Raw genomic sequence first — 20555 nt, forward strand, 5'->3', positions numbered from 1 at the left:
TTAAGATGGGTATTTGGCATGAATTTTCTCTTTTAAAATGAAAAAAATAAGGTTTCAAGAAAAACAGTTAACATGCTCTGTTGGCAGTGGTGAAAGTTGAGCTTTTTAAGCAAAAATTAGAATTTTGGGAAATTTGTATTCATTGTGATGAGCATGACAGCTTGTCAGTATTTACAGAGTTTTCTGATAAGATTGGTCATGATATTAACGTGTGATTTGTGTGTGTGTAGATGTTTTATAATGAAATATTTGCGTAACTCAGTGAGCCAATATTTTCCAAATGACCAGTGTTGTTACAGAAGCATACAAGGGTAAGGGAACCATTTAATATAATTTAATAGAGTGGTGGAATTTAGTGTACTGTAACAGAGTATGCAGAGGTTCCATTGATACATTTTCAAATCCACATGACAACCTTTAAGAAACTATTGTATATCAAGTTTGTGGAAGTTTGTGGGTGGTATCTGTATTTAGAATATCTGTAATTAAGAATATCTGTAATGACCTGAAAAACCTAGTAAAATCATCACCAGTTTTCCAGTCACATATCTCTGTGAAGCTAGCTTTATTTTTTTTTAATATACTTAAACCAGAATAACATCACAACAGATTAAATGCTGAAAAAGATACAGGAATCCAGCTTTCTTCTATGAAAGTGGATAGTGAAGAGATTTATAGAAAAAACAATACAACTCTCTCAGTGCAGTTTTTTGTTTTGAAAAATGTAGTTTTTAATTTGTCTAAAAATATGTATTTATGAAAATATATCATGGCTTTAATACTATTTTTAAGTGAATAAGTACTTAAATTTTTTTCAGTTTTAATTTCTAATATAGTAAGTATTCATAGATATTCCAGTATAAAAGAAATATCTTTGGAAGCTTCAGTAGTTTTTAAGAGTATAAAGGAATCTTGAAACAGAAGTTTTAGAGACCATTGATTTAGATGATCTCTCATGATTTCTTTCAATTGATAATAATTTTGAAGTGCTGAATTATAATGTTTTCAACAGGGAGCAGTTCTGAAGCCAGAGCTGAAAAGGGACCCAGTCAGCACAAGGGTCAAGTTAAAGATTGTCCCCCACCTTCTTCGTTCTAGACAAGCTGCCGAAACGTTCCCAGCTAACATTCAGGTAACTGATTTTTTTTTTTCAAAAGAAATACAACCTGTTTACAACTTCTATGTCTATGTAACTAGAGAAAGAACTGCATTAATGAATATTCAGGAGGTAGGTTGATATGTATAACAAGATTAATGAGATTCTTTTTTCTCTCTCAAGTTTAGCTGTAGAAAATACTTAAAATTTTTTATTATTGAGACTTCCCTGGTGGTCCAGTGGTTAAGACTTTGTTTTCCAGTACAGGGGGTGCAGGTTCCATCCCTGCATGAGATCCCACATGTCTTGGAGCCAAAAGACCAAAACATAAAACAGAAACAGTGTTGTAACAAAATCTGTAAACATTAAAAAAAAAATGGTCCACATGAAATATTAAAATTTTTTGATTATAGAATATATACTCTATATGGTTACCATTCCCTCTAAATGTATGGTGATAAATCCCTTTCAAACTAGTGCTTTTCTGAGTGGTGTTTTTCCAAAAATGGTAGTAGCAGAAACTTGTAGAATAAGTGGAATAATGAGTGGAAATAACGAGTCATCCTTGCTTGGAGCCCCACGTGCAGGCAGCGGCCGCAGCCTCTGAGCTCTGCCGCCTCAGTATCTTCGTCTCCCTAGGGCAGGTGCTGATGTTAATGGAGCTCGTCACTTCTGGTTTTGCTTGTCTTCCTTACAGTTCTCTTCCTTGTTGCCCCGTCTTGCCCACAGTCAGTCTGTTTTCTGTGTTGCCACCAGAGTTATTTTTGCACTTGGAAATCTTTGTACTCTTTTGGTATGGGATATGAGCCTCTCCGCAAAAGCCCTTGCCTTTCATCCGAGTGATGACCAGTGCAGCTCTAGAGACAATTTATTTGAGCATGGTTTTGTCATTAGTTACTTGCTTTTGATCTTAAATAGGGCTTCCCTCGTGGCTCAGTGGTAAAGAACCCACTTACCAGTTGTAGGAGAGGCAGGTTCGATGCCTGGGTTGGGAAGATCCCTTGGAGAAGGAAACAGCAACCCACTCCAGTGTTCTTGCCTGGGAAATCCCATGGACAGAGGAGCCTGGCTGGCTACAGTCCATGGGGTTGCAAAGGGTCAGACATGACTTAGTGACTATAAGCAACAACAAGTACAACTTTTCATCTTAAATAAACCTTAAGGTTTTTTCCCTGTAAAAATCTGTAGAATGGGTGTAATGATAGTAGATAGCTCATAGAAGTGTTGTAAAGACTTGAGTGGGATAGCCGATAGAAGATTTAGAGCATGCTGCTGAAAGTTCTCAGTAAATGGTGGAAAGGCAGCGGTTATTTCCCATCTGGTCCCGTATCTCAGCACCCTCGCCCTATAGCTTACGCACCAGCAAAGGTCGTTGCTCTTAAGTGTGCCGTTTCCATGGCTCTGTTTCATGCCTCCTGGTGTAGGGCCCCTCCCCCTGTAGCCTGGTAAACATCTCCTCTGGTTTCAGGATCTTCTCTAGTGTGGCCCCTCCTCTCTAGAATGTCCTTATTTCCTGCCTCTCCTCCCTTTCAGTCCCAAAGTAAGAACACGCTCGTCTTGCTCACTGTATGTGTATGGTGGACATTGACTTCTGTCTTCATGTCTCTCCCTCTTAAGACTTATTTAAGTGGCTGCTTCCTCTTCTACCTTCTGTCTTCATCTCTCTCCTTCTTCAGGCTTATTTGTTCTACCTCCTCCTCCCAGGTGATACAGCTTTTATTCCCAATATCTGCTCTCCAATATTTAGTAGTAGTAGTGTTAGTCACTCAGTTGTGTCTGACTCTTTGCGACCCCATGAACTGGAGCTCACCAGGCTCCTCTGTCCATGGGATTCTGCAGGCAGGAATACTGGAGTGGGTTGCTGTTTCCTTCTCCAGGAGATCTTCCTGACCTAGGGATTGAACCTGGGTCTCCTGCATTGCAGGCAGATTCTTTACCATCTGAGTTACAGGGAAGTCCTTGACTGATTTCAAATACTGTGTTCTGTGTTTCCATAAACATAAAATAATCACAGAGCTTCTTCCATTTTGCATATTAGACACTGTTCTCCCTCGTAGTGCCTTAATAATTTTGGTTCAGAAATGGTGGTGGTAGTAATGCTACATTATATAATAAGCAGCTAGAATTATGTGGCAGAATACTCATAGACCTCTTGTAGGTCTACACTTTGTCAGTCAATTCAGTTCAGTTGCTCAGTTGTGTCTGACTCTTTGTGAGCCCATGGACTGCAGTACACCAGGCTTCCCTGTTCATCACCAGCTCCCGGGGCTTGCTCAAACTCGAGTCGGTGATGCCATCCAACCATCTCATCCTCTGGTGTCCCCTTCTCCTCCCACCTTCAATCTTTCCCAGCATCAGAGTCTCTTAAGAGTCAGTTCTTCCCATCAGGTGGCCAGAGGATTAGAGTTTCAGCTTCAGCATCAGTTCTTCCAATGAATGTTCAGGACTGATTTCCTTTAGAATGGACTGGTTGGATCTCCTTGCAGTCCAAGGGACTCTCAGGAGTCTTCTCCAACATCACAGTTCAAAAGCATCAGTTCTTTGGTGCTCAGCCTTCTTTCTAGTCCAACTCTCACATCCATACATGACTACTGGAAAAATTGTAGCTTTGACTAGATGGACCTTTGTTGGCAAAGTAATGTTGCTGCTTTTTAATATGCTGTCTAGGTTGGTCATAACTTTTCTTCCAAGGAGCAAGTGTCCTTTAATTTCATGGCTGCAGTCACCATCTGCAGTGATTTTGGAGCCCAAGAAAATAAAAGCCTGTCACTGTTTCCGCTGTTTCCCCATCTATTTGCCATGAAGTGATGGGACTGGATGCCATGATTTTAGTTTTCTGAATATTGAGTTTTAAGCCGAAATTTTCACTCTCCTCTTTCACTTTCATTAAGAGGCTCTTTAGTTCTTCGCTTTCTACCGTAAGGGTGGTGTCCTCTACATATCTGAGGTTATTGATATTTCTTCCAAAAACCTTGAACCAGCTTGTGCTTCATCCAGCCCAGCATTTTGCATGATGTACTATGCATAGAAGGTAAATAAGCAGGGTGAGAATATACAGCCTTGACGTACTCCTTTCCCAATTTGGAACCAGCCTATTCTTCCATGTCCATTGCAACTGTTCCTTCTTGACCTGCATACAGATTTCTCAGGAGGCAGGTCTGGTGTTCTGGTATTCCCATCTCTTGAAGAATTTTCCAGTTTGTTGTGATCTACACAGTCAAAGGCTATAGTGTAGTTAATAAAGCAGAAGTAGATGTTTTTCTGGAACTCTCTTGCTTTTTTGATGATCCAGCAGATGTTAGCAGTTGGATCTCTGGTTCCTCTGCCTTTTCTAAGTCCAGTTTGAACATCTGGAAGTTCACAGTTCATTTACTGTTGGAAGCCTGGCTTGGAAAATTTTGAGCATTACTTTGCTAGCGTGTGAAATGAGTACAATTGTGCGGTAGTTTGAACATTCTTTGGCATTTCCTTTCTTTGAGATTGGAATGAAAACTGACCTTTTCCAGTCCTGTGGCCACTGCTGAGTTTTCCAAATTTGCTAGAATTTTGAGTGCAGCACTTTCACAGCATCTTTTAGGATTTGAAATCACTCAAGTGGAATTCCATCACCTCCACTAGCTTTGTTCATAGTGATGCTTCCTAAGGCCCACTTGACTTTGCATTCCAGGATGTCTGGCTCTAGGTGAGTGATCACACCATCGTGATTATCTGGGTCATTATCTGGGTCATGAAGATCTTTTTTGTATAGTTCTTCTGTGTATTCTTGCCACCTCTTCTTAAAATCTTCTGTTTCTGTTAGGTCCATACCACTTCTGTCCTTTATTGTGCCTATCTTTGCATGGAATATTCCCTTGGTATCTTTAATTTTCTTGAAGAGATCTCTAGTGTTTCCCATTCTATTGTTTTCCTGTTTCTTTGCATTGATCGCTGAGGAAGGCTTTCTTATCTCTCCTTGCTGTTCTTTGGATCTCTGCATTCAAATGGGTATTTCTTTTTCTCCTTTGCCTTTTGTGTCTTTTCTTTTCTCAGCTATTTGTAAGGCCTCCTTAGACAGCCATTTAGCCTTTTTGCATTTCTTTCTTGGGGGTGGTCTTGATCCCTGCATCCTGTAGTGTCACAAGCCTCCATCCATAGTTCTTTAGGCATTCTGTCTATCAGATCTAATCCCTTGAATCTGTTTCTCACTTCCACTGTATAATCATAAGGGATTTGATTTAGGTCATACCTGAATGGTCTACTGGTTTTCCCTACTCTTCAATTTAAGTCTGAATTTGGCGATAAGGAGTTTATGATCTGAGTCACAGTCAGCTCTCAGTCTTGTTTTTGCTGACTGTTTAGAGCTTCTCCATCTTTGGCTGCAAAGAATATAATCAATCTGATTTAGGTGTTGACCATCTGGTGATGTCCACATGTAGAGTCTTCTCTTATGTTGTTGGAAGAGGGTGTTTGCTATGATCAGTGCATTCTCTTGGCAAAACTCTATTAGCCTTTGCCCTGCTTTGTTTTGTACTCCAAGGCCAAATTTGCCTGTTACTTGAGGTATCTCTTGACTTCCTACTTTAGCAATCCAGTCCCCTATAATGAAAAGTACTTCTTTTTTGGGTGTTAGTTCTAGAAGGTCTTGTAAGTCTTCATAGAACCGTGCAACTTCAGCTTCTTCAGCATTATTGGTTGGGGCATAGACTTGAATTACTGTGACATTGAATGATTTGCCTTGGAAATGAATGGAGATCATTCTCTCATTTTTAAGATTGCATCCAAGTACTGCATTTTGGACTCTCTTGTTGACTATGACAGCTACTCCATTTCTTCTAAAGAATTGTTGCCCACAGTAGTAGATGTAATGGTCATCTGAGTTAAATTCGTCTGTTCCAGTCCATCTTAGCTCACTGATTCCTAGAATGTTGATGCTCACTCTTGCCATCTCCTGTTGACCACTTCCAATTTGCCTTGATTCATGGACTTAACATTCCAGGTTCCTATGCAGTATTGTTCTTTATAGCATCGAGCTTTACTTCCATCACCAGTCACATCCAGAACTAGGTGTTGTTTTTGCTTTGGCTCTATCTTCATTCTTTCTGGAGTTATTTCTCTACTGATCTCCAGTAGCATATTGGGCACCTACCAACCTGGGGAGTTCATCTTCCAGTGTTTTGTCTTTTTGCTTTTTCATACTGTTTGGGGTCCTCAAGGCAAGAATACTGTAGTGGTTTGTCATTCACTTCTCCAGTGGACCACATTTTGTCAGAACTCTCCACCAGAACCCATCTGTCTTGGGTGGCCCTACACAGCCTGGCTCATAGTTTCATTAAGTTAGACAAGGTTGTGGTCCATGCAATCAGTTTGTGATCTTTTGTACTACACTTTGTTCTTCAAAAGTAGCTTCAATAAACCGTCTGGATAACAAACACAGTGGAAGCTACCACTAGGAAGCAACAGAGAGTTCATGCTGCAGTGGGCCACCACTCTCATGCAGAAGACATCAGGAGATTAAATTATTTGGGAGGTATTAGGTTTCTTAATTACATGTGAATTTATTTTGAGAGACCTTCTCTGCGGGGGAGTGGTGGCCCGCTGCAGCATGAACTCTCTGTTGCTTTCTAGTGGAAGCCCCACAAATAGTGTAATACAAAAGACCTGCTGTTGAATCCTCAGTCGTATTTGAAAATAATAAATTGCTGTTCTTCTTGATTGGTATTCTTGATATTCTGTTTTCATAGGTGGTGTATGATGGACTCTTTGGTACAAATACAAATTCAAAATTAAGAACATTATCCCTGCAATTTGTGCATCACATTTGTGTAACGTAAGTTTTTTGCACTGTTTATAAAGTTTTCAAGCCATTCGGAGCGATGAAGGGATGTAAGAGCATCTCACCTAGAAAGAAAATGTGTTTGCTTACCTTAAAATACGTCACATTTTGATAGATTATTTAAACATATGTCATTCATATCTGTTTTAAGTAATAATCTGAAACAATATGTAATTACGAGATTCTTACATCTTGCTTTGTGTATGTGTTGTTTTTTAACAAGCTGTCCAGAAATCAAGATTAAGCCATTAGGTCCAATGCTTTTGAATGGTCTCACCAAGCTAATCAATGAATATAAAGAAGTAAGTGACTTGGTTTTTTTTTTAAATTTTGTTAATATTTTAGTTTTTAAATTCTGTTTTAAACTTTCCTGGTCTGTATGTTGATACAGTTAAAGTTATTCCATCACTTCTTAACATTTTGAGGTGGTGCAAATTTCAGAAATTACCACCATCTTTTGCCCCTTTTTTGGGAAATAAGCATTAAAAATTGATATGGACCTTGAGGTGGTCTTATCATTTCTTTATGTAACATTTTAAAAAGCTGGTACATTTTATTTTAGAAACTGCACAAAATGGAAATGAAAAGAATTAGATTTTATTTTATGATTTATTTCCATATAGGTCTATTTGGATTTGCTTGTATTGAGAAACTGTTAATTCTTAGAGACTGAGATTTTATTGATTCAAAACTGTCAAAACATGCATTCAGTAAATTTTTGATTCCTTAAGCTAAGTGGGATGAGGATTCCTTGGATTGTAGTTTTTCAAATCCTGTTTTTTCTTGCTGTATCACTCTTACCATTTCTAGTGTTTCAAGGGAATTGGCTAAAAAGAAAAAAAGGTAAAGTTTTAAGAACTCTAGTTAATGTTCTTTTCCTAAGTCTTAGCTGAATATGAATGCATGTTTGCAGTAGTATAGTGACCAGTATTTTGCCATTTGGAGTTAGAATTGAGTTTGAATCCTAGCTTTGTTCCTTTGTGAGTAACTTAAATTCTTCGGACCTCTGTTCTTTATTAGAAGAATGAGGCTAATAGTATCATTTCATTGAATTATGGTGAAGATTAAATGATTATAGATGATTGTGAAGATTAAATGAGCTAATTTAGCATAGTGAAGCCATGTTAGTAGATATTATTATTATTGCAAACTGTTCACTTGCTGTGCAGCTGTGCTTTGGGGCAGTCCTAGGCCTGACTCTCCTGTCTTCTTCTGTTGAGTGAACAGAGCTTGCATGGTGCTTAAGGCCTTGGGAACCTTTCAGATTATTTTTATGGCATAGATACATGCTTTGGATGGCTGGTAGAAATAAAAATGCTTTGGGGCTTTTGGGGGAGAAACTATATATTTGAGACTAGATTAGAGTGGCCAGATAATCTACGGGGCTGTAATGATCTTAACCTCCAGATGACACCCGCATGTCTTCCCAACAGATGACCCATAAGAGTGGCCATGTGGGTGTGTGAATCCTTTGTGAAGTGTATAAACCTCACCTCATAGAAGTGCCGCTATGTTCCGAGTAGTGTCAGACTCCTGATTTTCATAAAGCAATGTAAAATTGTATCTCTATCTTTAGTGGACCCCTCTCTAACTCACCCGAATACTATGATCCCTTTAACTTTTTAAGGTGAAAGATATGAGAAGAAGCAATTTACTATAGTGCAGATTTATAGACAATTGCTCTCCTGTGTCCTGAAATTTGGGGTGAGAGAGGGTGGATCCTAGTCTGTTGGGCAGTGATTAATTCTCTGATAAGTTAAGCTGTCTTCCTAGTATGTTGGTGGTGAATTTTGGTATTTGCAGGTTACGTAGTATTGAAAGGATCCTGAAGTTAGCATCAGTGGAGAGAAACTTTTCTATCATATGACCTCTGCATTTTCCTTTTGGAGTGAGTGGGGGATGGAAAGTTTTGTTTTTGTTTTTTCTTTTAGGAGTCTGATGCATCCTGGGTTTGGACATTTTAATTTGTTTTGTTCAGATTGTGGTATCATGTAGTTAGGCACAGTGAGACTTAGGTTTAACAAGGAGTAAAATAATGCATTTCATTGCAGCAAAAAGGTTTTGCCGTTTACTGTGTTTTTGTTCTGTCTGCTTTTTTGTTCTTTTTTTTTTTTTTTTCTTAATTTCAAGGACCCTAAGCTACTGTCTATGGCATATTCAGCTGTTGGAAAACTCTCCAGGTGAGTAAACTCCTTTTCAGTGAGAGATACCTTGTTGGTAAACTAAGAAAAATTGTGGCATTTAATAGTGGATGGATAATAAATTTGTTATGATTCTGAAAGGAAATTATTTAATGGCTGCAGGTTGTTTAGAAATGTCTTCCTTGTAGAAGGATAATGATGTGAGACGTCTTAATTTATATTTGAAGATATGTTACTGTATTAAATGGCAGTATTGAAATGAGATTTTGAGCTGGGTTGTGTCCTAATGTGTTAGTTTTCTTGCACCCTACATAGAGACACTTGATTGATCTTAAGTGTTCTTGTTATGACTTACTACTAGTGATTATCATATCATTAATCAAGGGTTTTTCTAGTGATTCTCTTTTCTGATAGTGTTAACGATTCTTGAGTTTCCAAAGGTGGATTTTTTTTTTTCTCCTTTGTTTAGTATGGTTTCTTGCACCCACTTCTTCCTGGTTTCCTCTTTCTTCACGTATTTCAGAGCAGGGGGTGAGAGGAGCAGCATCTTCAGTGGCCGTAACCGCTGCCTGCACCCCTGCACAGGTTCTTTACTGGCCTGTGGAGACTAGGTCGGACTCTTCTGCACTGTGTAGGGAAGGAGTTTGGGGGCTCAGAAGACAGTCATTTCAGATCAACTGATAGAGCACAGCGTTGTCAACAGACCTTGTCCCTTGTGTGCTGGCATGCAGTTGACAGAACTTGTCACCGTAGTCTTTAGTTTAAATAGCACTTAGTCTCATCTCTTTTCTTTATTTCAAAATCAGAAATGTTAACTGAATGCATGGAATATTCTAGTGAGACTATCTGGATAACACGTATATTAATCTAGAGTTACTTGGACTAGACAGTAGAATTAAATATGGACTTTAAAACAATGTTTGGTTCTTTGGGGAGGTAACCCAGTGATGCTCACATGGTGCCCAGGGGTTAAAGTGCAAGTTCAGGAACACGTGTGTTTAGTTTCGTTCTTTTCTGCCTTATGGAAGTTTTTGATAGTAATGATGGTCTCACGTTCTCTTGCAGTCGAATGCCACATTTATTCACTAAGGATATAGCTCTCGTGCAGCAGCTTTTTGAAGCCCTGTGTAAGGTAGGGAAACACCTGGCAAGCGTGTGCTTTCTGTTTGGATGCTCAGCTGGAAACTCGACCGTGAAGGAAACACTGTTTTTATCATCTTTCACAGGAAGAGCCCGAGACGCGACTCGCTATTCAAGAGGCATTATCCATGATGGTTGGAGCTTACAGTACGTTGGAAGGCGCACAGCGGACTCTCATGGAGGCACTTGTGGCCTCGTATTTAATAAAGGTAGGTCTAACTGTGTGAACCACAATGGCTGGTAGTGTACACATTTTATATTTTTATGATCAAAATTTGAATTGCTTTTCTTCTTAATAATGAAGAGGAGTATTTGCTTTCCCTTGGATTGTGATTTATGATTTGTTTTCTTTGCCCCTGTAAAGTCTTTTATTGTCAGTCTTGCCTTTCAAACCAAGGTTTCTAGGCACAAACTAGGCATAGAAAATAGCTGTTTGAAGGGAAAATTCTAAAGTGCTGTGTTTTTAATTCTTCGTTATGGAAATATGATTTTAGAGAAGGAGTAGTGATATGCACAGAGGCCTTATGTTTAAAGCCTTCCTTGTTGGAGAACTGTTTTTAATGTCACGTTCTCCTGCTTGGAAGTGTTTTGTTTTAACTGGTAGCTGAGCCCTACAGTCCCTTGTAGTGGAGTTCTGTAGGTAACACTGGGGGAGAAGGGCAGAAGGAAATACACATTGTATGTATCAAAATGAGTCTGTAGGAAATAAGCCAGCACCGTCATACATACTCTTCTTTCTTTAGCCCTCTTCATCTGCCTGTTGTGGAAGTTTGTAAGAGAATTTTTAATATCTATGGTTATATACACATAGCGTTAGTCGCTTAGTCATGTCCAACTCTTTGTGACCCCATGGACTATAGCCCACCAGGCTCCTTAGTCCATGGGATTCTCCAAGTAAGAATACTGGAGTGGGTTGCCATGTCCTTCTTCAGAGGATCTTCCCGATCCAGGGATCAAACCCAGGTCTCCCGCATCACGGGCAGACTTTTTACCGTCTGAGCCAACAGGGAAGCCCAATATACATATACACGTGTGTATATATGGTATATACAGTATAAAATAATATGTATTGCTTTAATCAGTTTTTTGACCTCTATTTCTAAGAATAGAGAGGGAGATTAAAGAGGGAAAAATGTCAAATGTTGGTGAGATTAATATGATTTGCGTGCCACTGAATTTGGCTTCCATATTTATATTGAGGGAATTACTAAAGGTTCAGAAACGTGTCTGGCTTCTGTTGAAACAGAAAAGGATAATTATGAACATTCAGAAATCTTATTATATATAGAGTCCCATTGTCAAATGCTCTTGGTGTCCAGTGTACCTGGCTCATGGTCGTATAACATGAGCAAAGTAGTATAGGCTTATTTGGAAGCTCATTAGAATCAAATACTTAAAACTCTTCATCAGTAACCTCACAAGAAAATGGAATGCTTGTAGAGTGCACAAGTGCTGGTTGTACTTATGCAGATTAAGTCACATAACAATATTACCAAGTCATAGGTGATTTGGTTTGTTTTCCCAGACTACATGGAAGGCAGCCAGACTGAGAGCTAAGTCATACAGACTAGTCCTTAGTATATTGCCCTATAAAGGGAATGCTGAAGAGTAAGAACACCTGAATGAATGAGGTAGCACATGTTTCTAAGCACCTCTCATCTCACTTATGTTGTGACTGGAGGATTGACTCAGGGGGAAGGTAGATGAGAACAAAGCTTTAGCGTCATTAGACTCTACAGCTGCTTTTTCTGGTCGAACTTTGTATTTATAGATTGCAGTCTCAATCTATTTAAGTTAATTGGATATAGGTGAAATTGAAAGTTGCTCAGTCATGTCCGACTACTTGCAACGCCATGGACTGTACAGTTCATGAAATTCTTCAGGCCAGAATACTGGAGTGGGTAGCCTTTCTCTTCTCCAGGGAATCTTCCCAACCCAGGGATCGAACCCAGGTCTCCTGCACTGCAGGCAGATTCTTTACCAGCTGAGCCACAAGGGAAGCCCAAGAATACTGGCGTGGGTAGCCTATTCCTTCTCCAGCGGATCTTCCCGAACCGGAATCGAACTGGATTCTCCTGCGTTGCAGGCGGATTCTTTATCAGCGGAGCTATCAGGGAAGCCCCAACTGGATATATAAGCTGAGATTTTGCTTTGGAGTCATTTTTAATTTTAGAGCTAACCCAAAAGTGTTGGCGATATTTTACTTTAAATTTGTAGGGACTCCAGGTAGGCTCTGTTTGTGTTCCCTGCATACTATATGAATTTCACTCATGTGACTGAGAGCTTGAGAGTTGAGGAAACAGAGGTGGTGGCCGGAAACCGCCCCTGTGACCTTGGTCCCATGGTTGGGCTGAGTATGGGCATCTATAGAGAGATTCTCTGATAGCAGTCTTGGTGGGGTTTCCTGCTTTACTTGGAAGATCCCCTTAGGTCATAAAAGCACTTTTTAAGTAATGCGTTTGTCCAGAGACTTTTAAACAACATGGTTAAGGATCTCGACTAAAAAGATTTTTATTTATTTAGATATATTTATTGAAATATCAACTTAAATTTTGATTATTTACAGTTAAAATGACTTACCTTGACTGGAATGAGTTGTTACTTATCTTGACTGGAATTTTTCTTTTTTTAATCTCTGTGTTATGTGTCTGTGTGTGTGTGTGTGTTTATGTGTCAAATAGCCTGAAGTTCAAGTTCGACAAGTGGCTGTGAAATTTGCCAGCACGGTGTTTCCCTCAGACCATATTCCTTCCAGATACTTGCTCTTGTTAGCTGCAGGAGACCCGTAAGTTTCAAAGGTGGTGATATGAACTTGGGTTTATTTCACATTGTGTTGAAAATCGAATAAAATTTATGCTGCTTGTAGCATTAGTCTGTGGAATTTAGAAGCAATGTATTAGAGTTAAAAATATGGCCCCCTTGACACAGCATGCAGACCTGTAGTCATACCCTGTCTTGTTATTTCCTGTGGGTAAAATTCGAAGATGCAAGCCACGTGGCTAATGAAATTTAGAAAAAGAAGTGCTTGCTTCTCATGTATTTTATGATTTTTTTGCATGTAGCCAAGAATATCCTTAAGACAGGTGCCAGATAAAAGTGCTGATCTTCGTCTTCATATGATCACTCTCCGGTTGGTGAAATTCATTTATTTTTCTTCTCTTTCCGGAAGGCGGGAAGAAGTTCATGGAGAGGCGCAGCGAGTTTTAAGGTGTCTTCCTGGTAGAAACAGGAAAGACAGTGCTTCTAAGCAGATGCCGTCTTTCCCAGAAATGGTGTACTATATCCAAGAAAAGGTATGGTATTTACTCTCTAATATATTATTAGTTTGAATCATACAGTGAATGATGAAAATAAACATACTGGTTTTTTTTTTTGGTGACACTTTGTAAAATGCTAATCACTAAATGCTGAATAGTAGTAAAGTTTCTAACAATGTTAATATTTACCATAAGAGGGAGGTACAAGATGAGAAAAATATAAATCTCAAATGTAATTAATTTGCCCAGATCTAAATTATTTAGTTTCTTTTATGCTCTTCAACATTTTGGCTTTGTTTAAAATTTTTCCCCTTGGCAAGACATGCTTAAAAATATTAACACTTATTATTTTTGTGTTTATTTTTTGAGTTGTGCCATGCAGCCTGTGGGATGTGGGATCTTAGTTCCCCTACCAGGGATTGAACCTGGGCCCCCTCAGCAGTGAGCGCATGGAATCCTAACCACTGGATTGCCAGGGAATTCCCCCACATATATCGTCTTATTTTTAAGGGCATTATTTAAGGCAGTGTAACTTTAAGAACACTTTAGGGAGCAGTTCAGATTTCTCCCCGCTGTGTTCATGAGAGAACATCATATCTGCTCTTTGCAAGTCTCCTGTTTTACTGGTAGATCAGAGGATTGGCAGTCACAACTCAGACCTGTCCGACTTTTTACATGAATGTTTCTGAAAGTGTGCTGGGGGACAGCTTACTGCCTTCATCTCTACCGGTGGTCTTAGCTTTTTGCGTAGACAGACATCTTACAGGTGTCGGAGGGCAGTTTGTGGCAACCATGGTTCCCTTCCCTGTAGCGCTGCCATAATTGGGGGCAAAAGGTGCTTTCATGCTCATGTTTTTCTTCTACTTGCATTATTAATGAAAACAGCCGGCGTTCAGTGCCCTGGTTCGACTGTGTCATTAGATGCCTGGAGTAGGTTTATTCTTCTAACTTTTACTCTAACTGTGTCATCTTTGGAGCTTTTTCTTGTTTTCCTTTCTTTTAATGAAAGTGTAGGTAATTTGTAGGTTTCTTCTTTTTTAAGAAGCCAGTCAAAAGGCAACACATCTGTCACTTAGGGTTTGAGGTCTGTGTACAATCAAGCATGAATAATGTAAAAATATTTGACTAGAAAAAACAGCAGCAGACAATAACGTAGCTAGAAATAGTCACCTTTGAGTCAAGAAAAGGTACATGTGCTTTGTTTTTCAGTAATTGGTTTTGGGGGGTTTTTTCTTATTAGGCTTCCCATCGAATGAAAACACCAGCCAAGTACATGACTGGGACCACTGTCCTTCCATTTAACCCAGCAGCGTTTGGAGAGGTAGGACCGGAGTATATTTCTGTTTTGCTTTTGCAGAACGTTCTTGAAGATAATAATGTCACAGTCAAAGAGATGTCTGTGAATTTTTTGTCTTCTAGGTGAAAACCCATACAGTGACGTCATTGTTTTATATCAGATTGTTTATTAGGAAAAACAGTGCTTGCTAGTTGGTATTGTTTCAGTTCACAGCAGAGTCAAGAAATATGTTTATCTCAGTGAGATTCTCTTCACGAGAGACCTAGGTACTTTCCATTGATTGCTGTTGGGAATTCACAGCAAATTAGATTGGAATTTTAAAGCCAACGATATATTGAGGTTATTTGGATTATCTAGCTTTGGAGGTTGGAGGGTTAGATTAATCTACCTCATTTATTAAGGACAATTCTATTGTTTCAGTCATTGGCTTGAGATAAATGGCAAGAGATAATCTTGTTCACAGTGAGAATACTCACGATGGAATTGTCGCCAGTCCTGTCCCAGCTGTCAAGGAAAAGTGCTTCCAGAGGACTCCTGAGCAGCTAATTTGTGTCAGAGGTTTTTAATGACATCATAGCTACTCTTCTGCAGATGATTTGAACCCATTTTCTCAAATTTCTATGCTGGTGGAGATTAAATTCAGCTGGAGTTCCATAGGAGTAGATCACTGGCCCGGGTTTCTGCCTACTGTCTGTCTGTCTGTCTCTCTCTCGTGAACACACACACATCTCTAAAAAAAATGATTTTCGTTATACCTGTTTTAGACTTTAAAAGTTGAGTGTGCATTTTAACTCCATTAAACTCTATTAAAAAGCACTCTCTGGATTATAAAAGCTGGTTATGTAAAGTTATAGTTTTTTCAGTTCACATATTGAGTCATGTTTCCCAGCTACTGTGAGGATTATTGAATAGCTTTGTGAAGGATAGTGGGGGCATCAAAGCTGGGAACTGTCACTTTGAAGAACATCTCCCACCTTGATTTTTTTGAGAAGCTTATCTGGGTGTCCTTCTTTCTTCCATCCATAGATTGTCCTGTACTTGCGCATGTGCCTGGCTCACAGCGCGGGGGTGGTGCCTACCTCTCAGAGTTTAGCTGATATGCAAGACCACGCCCCAGCCATTGGACACTACATACGGACTTTAATGTCAGGCAGCCAGGCGGCACCTTCCTCCTCATCTTCCAAGAGTGGGGAAACCAACCCTGTGCAGATCTACATCGGCCTGCTTCAGCAGCTGTTAGCAGGTGTCGGAGGTAGGAGGTCATGATGCCGAGGATGGATACTAAAGCACTTAAGTAAAAATCTTAATTTTAAACTCAGCTGACAATTTTCACCAAAATTATTTTCTCTCCTCTCTCCTATAACCGAACGTGAATCTTTCTTTTCTAAACTTGTCTAATTTCAGCTTTGATACACTATTTCTCTTTGCAGAAAGAAATGCTAACAATAGATAATATATTTTTACTTTGGAAGTGGGAGTGAAGAACAGGGCATCTTTTTATAGACAATAAGGCTGTAAATTTGCTGTATTGAGTCACATACTATGTATTCAGGTTAACATTTGTTTTGTAAAACTTGGAAATGCCTCCTAAAGATGTAACCTTATGCTTTGAAGGAATTTAGTGATCCCTGTATGTGTATCACTTTTCTTGACATTAAAATGCTTCTGAATTCCTTCTTCTTTAGGTTTGCCAGTCATGTACTGTCTGTTGGAGGCTGTCTCAGTGTATCCAGAAAAGTTGGCCACCAAATTTGTAGACAAAACTGAATGGATAAAGGTATATCCTTTGCCTGTGTGTTTCTTTTTGATTCTCTGTGTTTTAAACTTCAGTGTCATGATTTCGCCTTCCTACCAGGGTTCTTGTGACCTTTTTTGCCTTTAGGTCACTTTGAAAACTCTGATCATCAGACATTTCCTAGGAAGCTTGTAGGTCAGTGTGCAGCAGTGATCCATTTAGATGAGGGGGGAGATGAATTGAGAGTCATATAAGTAAAAAAGAACTATTTTTCTGCTTTAAAAGTAAAGAAGTAATCATTTTGTATAGTTTAAATAAAACATTATGTAAAACATCTTTCTCTGTCTCTCACCTGCCCAGATTCCTTCAACTTCCTGCCTCTTCCTCTCTCACCTGACAGACATATAGGTCATCACTTATTTGTATATGGTGTCCCTTCTAGAGTTGAGGTACATGTATACATGCAGATGAAATCAGCATTTTAAATTTTTCTTCCTTTTTTCATATACAGGTGTTACACGATACTTTTTCACACTGTTTTGTACCTTCTTTCCCTTAGCTTTAGAACATGAAGTTATTCCTGCATGACTGCAGAGAGAACATCCTCTTTGTTTTAACAACTTGTTTATTTTCCACTCTATGAGCATGGAATTATTCTTGTTGATCAGTCGTTCAGTCGTGTCCAACTGTTTGCAACCCCATGGACTGCAGCACGCCAGGCTTCCCTGTCCATCATCTCCTGGAGCTTGCTCAAACTCATGTCCATTGAGTTGGAATTATTCTAGATCCTTACTGATGGTCATTTAGGGTACTTCCAGACTGCTGCAATGAACAGTCTGTCATTTTGAATACGAGTGGGTGTATTTTTAGTTGGATTCTGCAGAAATGGAATTGAGGCCACATGGATGCACTTCTGTAGACAGCGCACATCCTCCATATGAGAAAGTGGAGTCTTGCTCAGTCATGTCCGACTCTTTGCAACACCGTGGACTGTAGCTTGCTGTCCGTGGGCTATACACTCCTCTGTCCATGGGATTTTCCAGGCAAGGGCACTGGAGTGGGTTGCCATTTCCTTCTCCAGGAGATCTTCCCGACCCAGGGACTGAACCCGGGTCTCCCGCACTGCAGGCAGACGCTTTACCCTCTGAGCCATGAGTAGTTCCGGTTCACACTCCCACCAACCATGTGTTCCCATGGTCACACCAAAAGAGTTGCCAGGGTTAGCAAATAAAGATGCAGGATAGTCAGTTAAATTTGAATTTCAGATGAGCAGGATGAATCGTCTTTCTTAGTACAGGTCTGGCTTCTGCAGCTTTGTGTACCTCTTGTGCTTCATGACGCAGCTCTTTTTGGAAGGTACAGTTTGAATTATGGTAAAATGCACAGATTCTTTTAAGTGTGAATGCATGAATGTGGTTTACCAAGAGGAGTGAGTTTTACCCTTCTCTAAAAAAATCTAGTCTCATGAAATTGCATCTAGTTCAAAAAGATTTTTTACTCTGTGGAGATTTGCTGATTTTAAAATGATTTTAGACCTTTGGTCTTGTAGGTCAGGGGGTCATTAGCCTGCAGTCTGTGTGCCAAATCTGTCCTGCCTCCTGTTAGTGTGGCCTGCCAGCTAAGACTAGCGTTTACATTTCTTAAGGGCTGGAGGAAGAATCAAAAGATGAGTAAAATTTCCTGACATGTGGAAATTATAGTGTCGATGAAATTGTATTGGAATCCAGCTACACCCATGTGTTGTCTGTGACTGCTTTTATTAATACAGTGGCAGAGTAGACCTCCTGCGTCATTCGAGCATGTAAACCTCTGTTTTAGATCAGCTGTATGTTAATTCCAACTGCTTTATATTTTGTACCTTGGATGAAAATGCACATGAGATTCTGGTCTACCCTGTGTGTGGTCAGTCGTGTCCGACTCTTTGTGACCCTATGGACTGTAGCCCACCAGGCTTCTCTGTCCATGGGTTCTCCAGGCAAGAACTCTGGAGTGGGTTGTCACACCCTCCTCCAGGAGATCTTCAGGACTTGGGGATCGAACCCACATCCCTTATGTCTCCTGCTTAGGGGTTTTTTTTAGCACTAGCACCTTCCAATCAAAAAAGAAAGAAAGCATTTAATCCTGGGAAGGAAATCCTGGCACTTCCTGCCCCCTCCTGGCCCATGCACAGGCTCTCCAAAGATGAAGGTGCATTTTGAGGCAAGGCACTCCTCTCAGAACAGGACATGCCTGCCTCAGGCCTGCAGTGACTCACTATTATTCAGAAATGGTAACATCGGAAGTCTGCTGGCCCCTTATCCTGCAGTGACATTCAGGCACATGCAGGTCCCTTTCTTTCTTGAAGAGGAAGAAGTTCCCAAAGAACAAATTGGGGTGGGGAGGGGAGTGTGGTCCCCTGTGCTAAGGACCCAGGGAATTGCAGGAACCTGCCAGGAGGGAGAATGAATGCCCTTGTGGTCCAGAGGGCAGAGCAAGGGCGCCCCCATGTGACCAGAGGTGCCACCTGCAACCACGTGTTCTTTCCCATGGGCCGCATCCATCAGATCCTCAAAGCTAAAATGCTCATTTTCAGAAAGGGAGGGTAGCTGGGCTTCATTTTGTTTTGAAATAATAGGTTGTTTTATTTTCTCAAAAATAGCAATAACTTGAACATTGTAATGTATCATGTGTTCTTTTAACTTTAAATGTTAGAAGTTGTCAGCAGGGAGATGATCCTATATCATGTACATATTTCTTTCTACATTGCTCAGAGTCTCATGAATAGCAGTAAAGAAGAGATGCGTGAACTGGCAGCCTTGTTTTATTCCGTGGTGGTATCTACAGTGTCGGGAAATGAGCTGAAGTCAATGATAGAACAGCTGATAAAGACTACAAAAGACAATCACGTATGTCATCAGTTTTGCCTTTCTCTTTGTGTGTGTGTGTGTGTGAAATAGAAATTTTACAAAAGCATCTAGTATATTTTTTTTCTATGTTCTCATTTGTAAAATGAACACATAAATTGCTTGCTTTTATGATGGTAAAGATGAAATGAGACAGATAGCACTTGGATGCAGTCAGTTCAGTCAACAAGTCTGAGTGCCTTGTGTCTCACAGGCACTGTTTCAGGGGCTAGGACGACAATGGGGAGTAGATACATGAGAAGCTCTGGTAGTGCTTGGTGCTCCTTCCCCATCTTCTGCCACCTCTCTCTGTACCTGTCCCATCCGGAAACACTGTTGAAGTCATGTGCTTTTCAAATCATGCCTGCCCGTGTTTGGAGGTTCTTGCAATTAGAAATAGGCTTTAGTTCATTGTATTTTGTTGGCAGTAGGGGAAAAATCATGCTTGGAAATTATGATGGTATAGTTATATAAGTGTTATAAGGGAGAAGAAAACGTATGTGCTTATCAGAGCATTGAGGGAGTCACCTCACCAGAACTGAAGTATGGGATTAGGGAATCCAAATATAAGTCATGACTCAACTCAACTTCTCAGAATTCTCTGTGTTTGAAACTCTAGGTTTCTCTTGTTCGCCAGCTGATTTATTAACATCCCGTGGAGCTTCCCATGATCACCTTATTCTTTGGCCTTATGTTTTGTGGGGGAGATGACTGTGATAAGCACAGTTATTGCAGTGCGTTCACACACATGTGAGAGAGAGAGATAAGACATACGCTGTCGTGTTGTTAAATCCAGAGCCCGGAGATACAGCACGGATCCTTGCTTGCACTGGGATTCACAGTAGGAAGATACTTGGCTAAGAAGAAAATGAAAATGGCAGAGCAGCCAAACTTGGAGACACATGCTGATTTCCTGCCCGAACAAGAGGAGCTCATTCAGAGTGCCACAGAAACAATCGGTAATTAATGCGTTTATGCTGATGTGGATGTCAGCATAAATAGGTTACAAGATTTTGAATGAGGTTAAAATTTATTGTAACATTTTAATTTCTTTTTATAGCATTGTACTCTAAACACACAAGCTTTTTCACAAAATCTTGATGCTAAATAAATTCTGTTTTTAATAACTGAAGGTATTCTCATTTTTCTGTATATATTTTCTATTTGTTTCTGTTTAACAGAGATGATTCCATTA

The 20555-nt window shown here is 39.9% G+C and overlaps 1 protein-coding gene across 4 annotated transcripts in view; it reads left to right on the forward strand.

Annotated features, from left to right (window-relative positions):
• The window catches only part of ECPAS (Ecm29 proteasome adaptor and scaffold), a 108753-nt gene that overhangs the window by 48943 nt on the left and 39255 nt on the right, over positions 1–20555 (forward strand). For all 4 annotated transcript variants that reach the window (XM_069575442.1, XM_069575445.1, XM_069575446.1 and 1 more), the window contains 13 exons: positions 1013–1132; positions 6817–6902; positions 7132–7210; positions 9039–9088; positions 10115–10181; positions 10276–10398; positions 12871–12974; positions 13359–13482; positions 14687–14767; positions 15770–15995; positions 16429–16520; positions 19229–19363; positions 20157–20319. In XM_069575442.1, the coding sequence (XP_069431543.1) occupies positions 1013–1132; positions 6817–6902; positions 7132–7210; positions 9039–9088; positions 10115–10181; positions 10276–10398; positions 12871–12974; positions 13359–13482; positions 14687–14767; positions 15770–15995; positions 16429–16520; positions 19229–19363; positions 20157–20319 (1450 nt within the window). The remainder of the gene's footprint in view (positions 1–1012; positions 1133–6816; positions 6903–7131; positions 7211–9038; positions 9089–10114; positions 10182–10275; positions 10399–12870; positions 12975–13358; positions 13483–14686; positions 14768–15769; positions 15996–16428; positions 16521–19228; positions 19364–20156; positions 20320–20555) is intronic.

Source organism: Ovis canadensis, chromosome 2 (genome assembly GCF_042477335.2).
Source record: "Ovis canadensis isolate MfBH-ARS-UI-01 breed Bighorn chromosome 2, ARS-UI_OviCan_v2, whole genome shotgun sequence".
Lineage (NCBI taxonomy): Eukaryota > Metazoa > Chordata > Mammalia > Artiodactyla > Bovidae > Ovis > Ovis canadensis.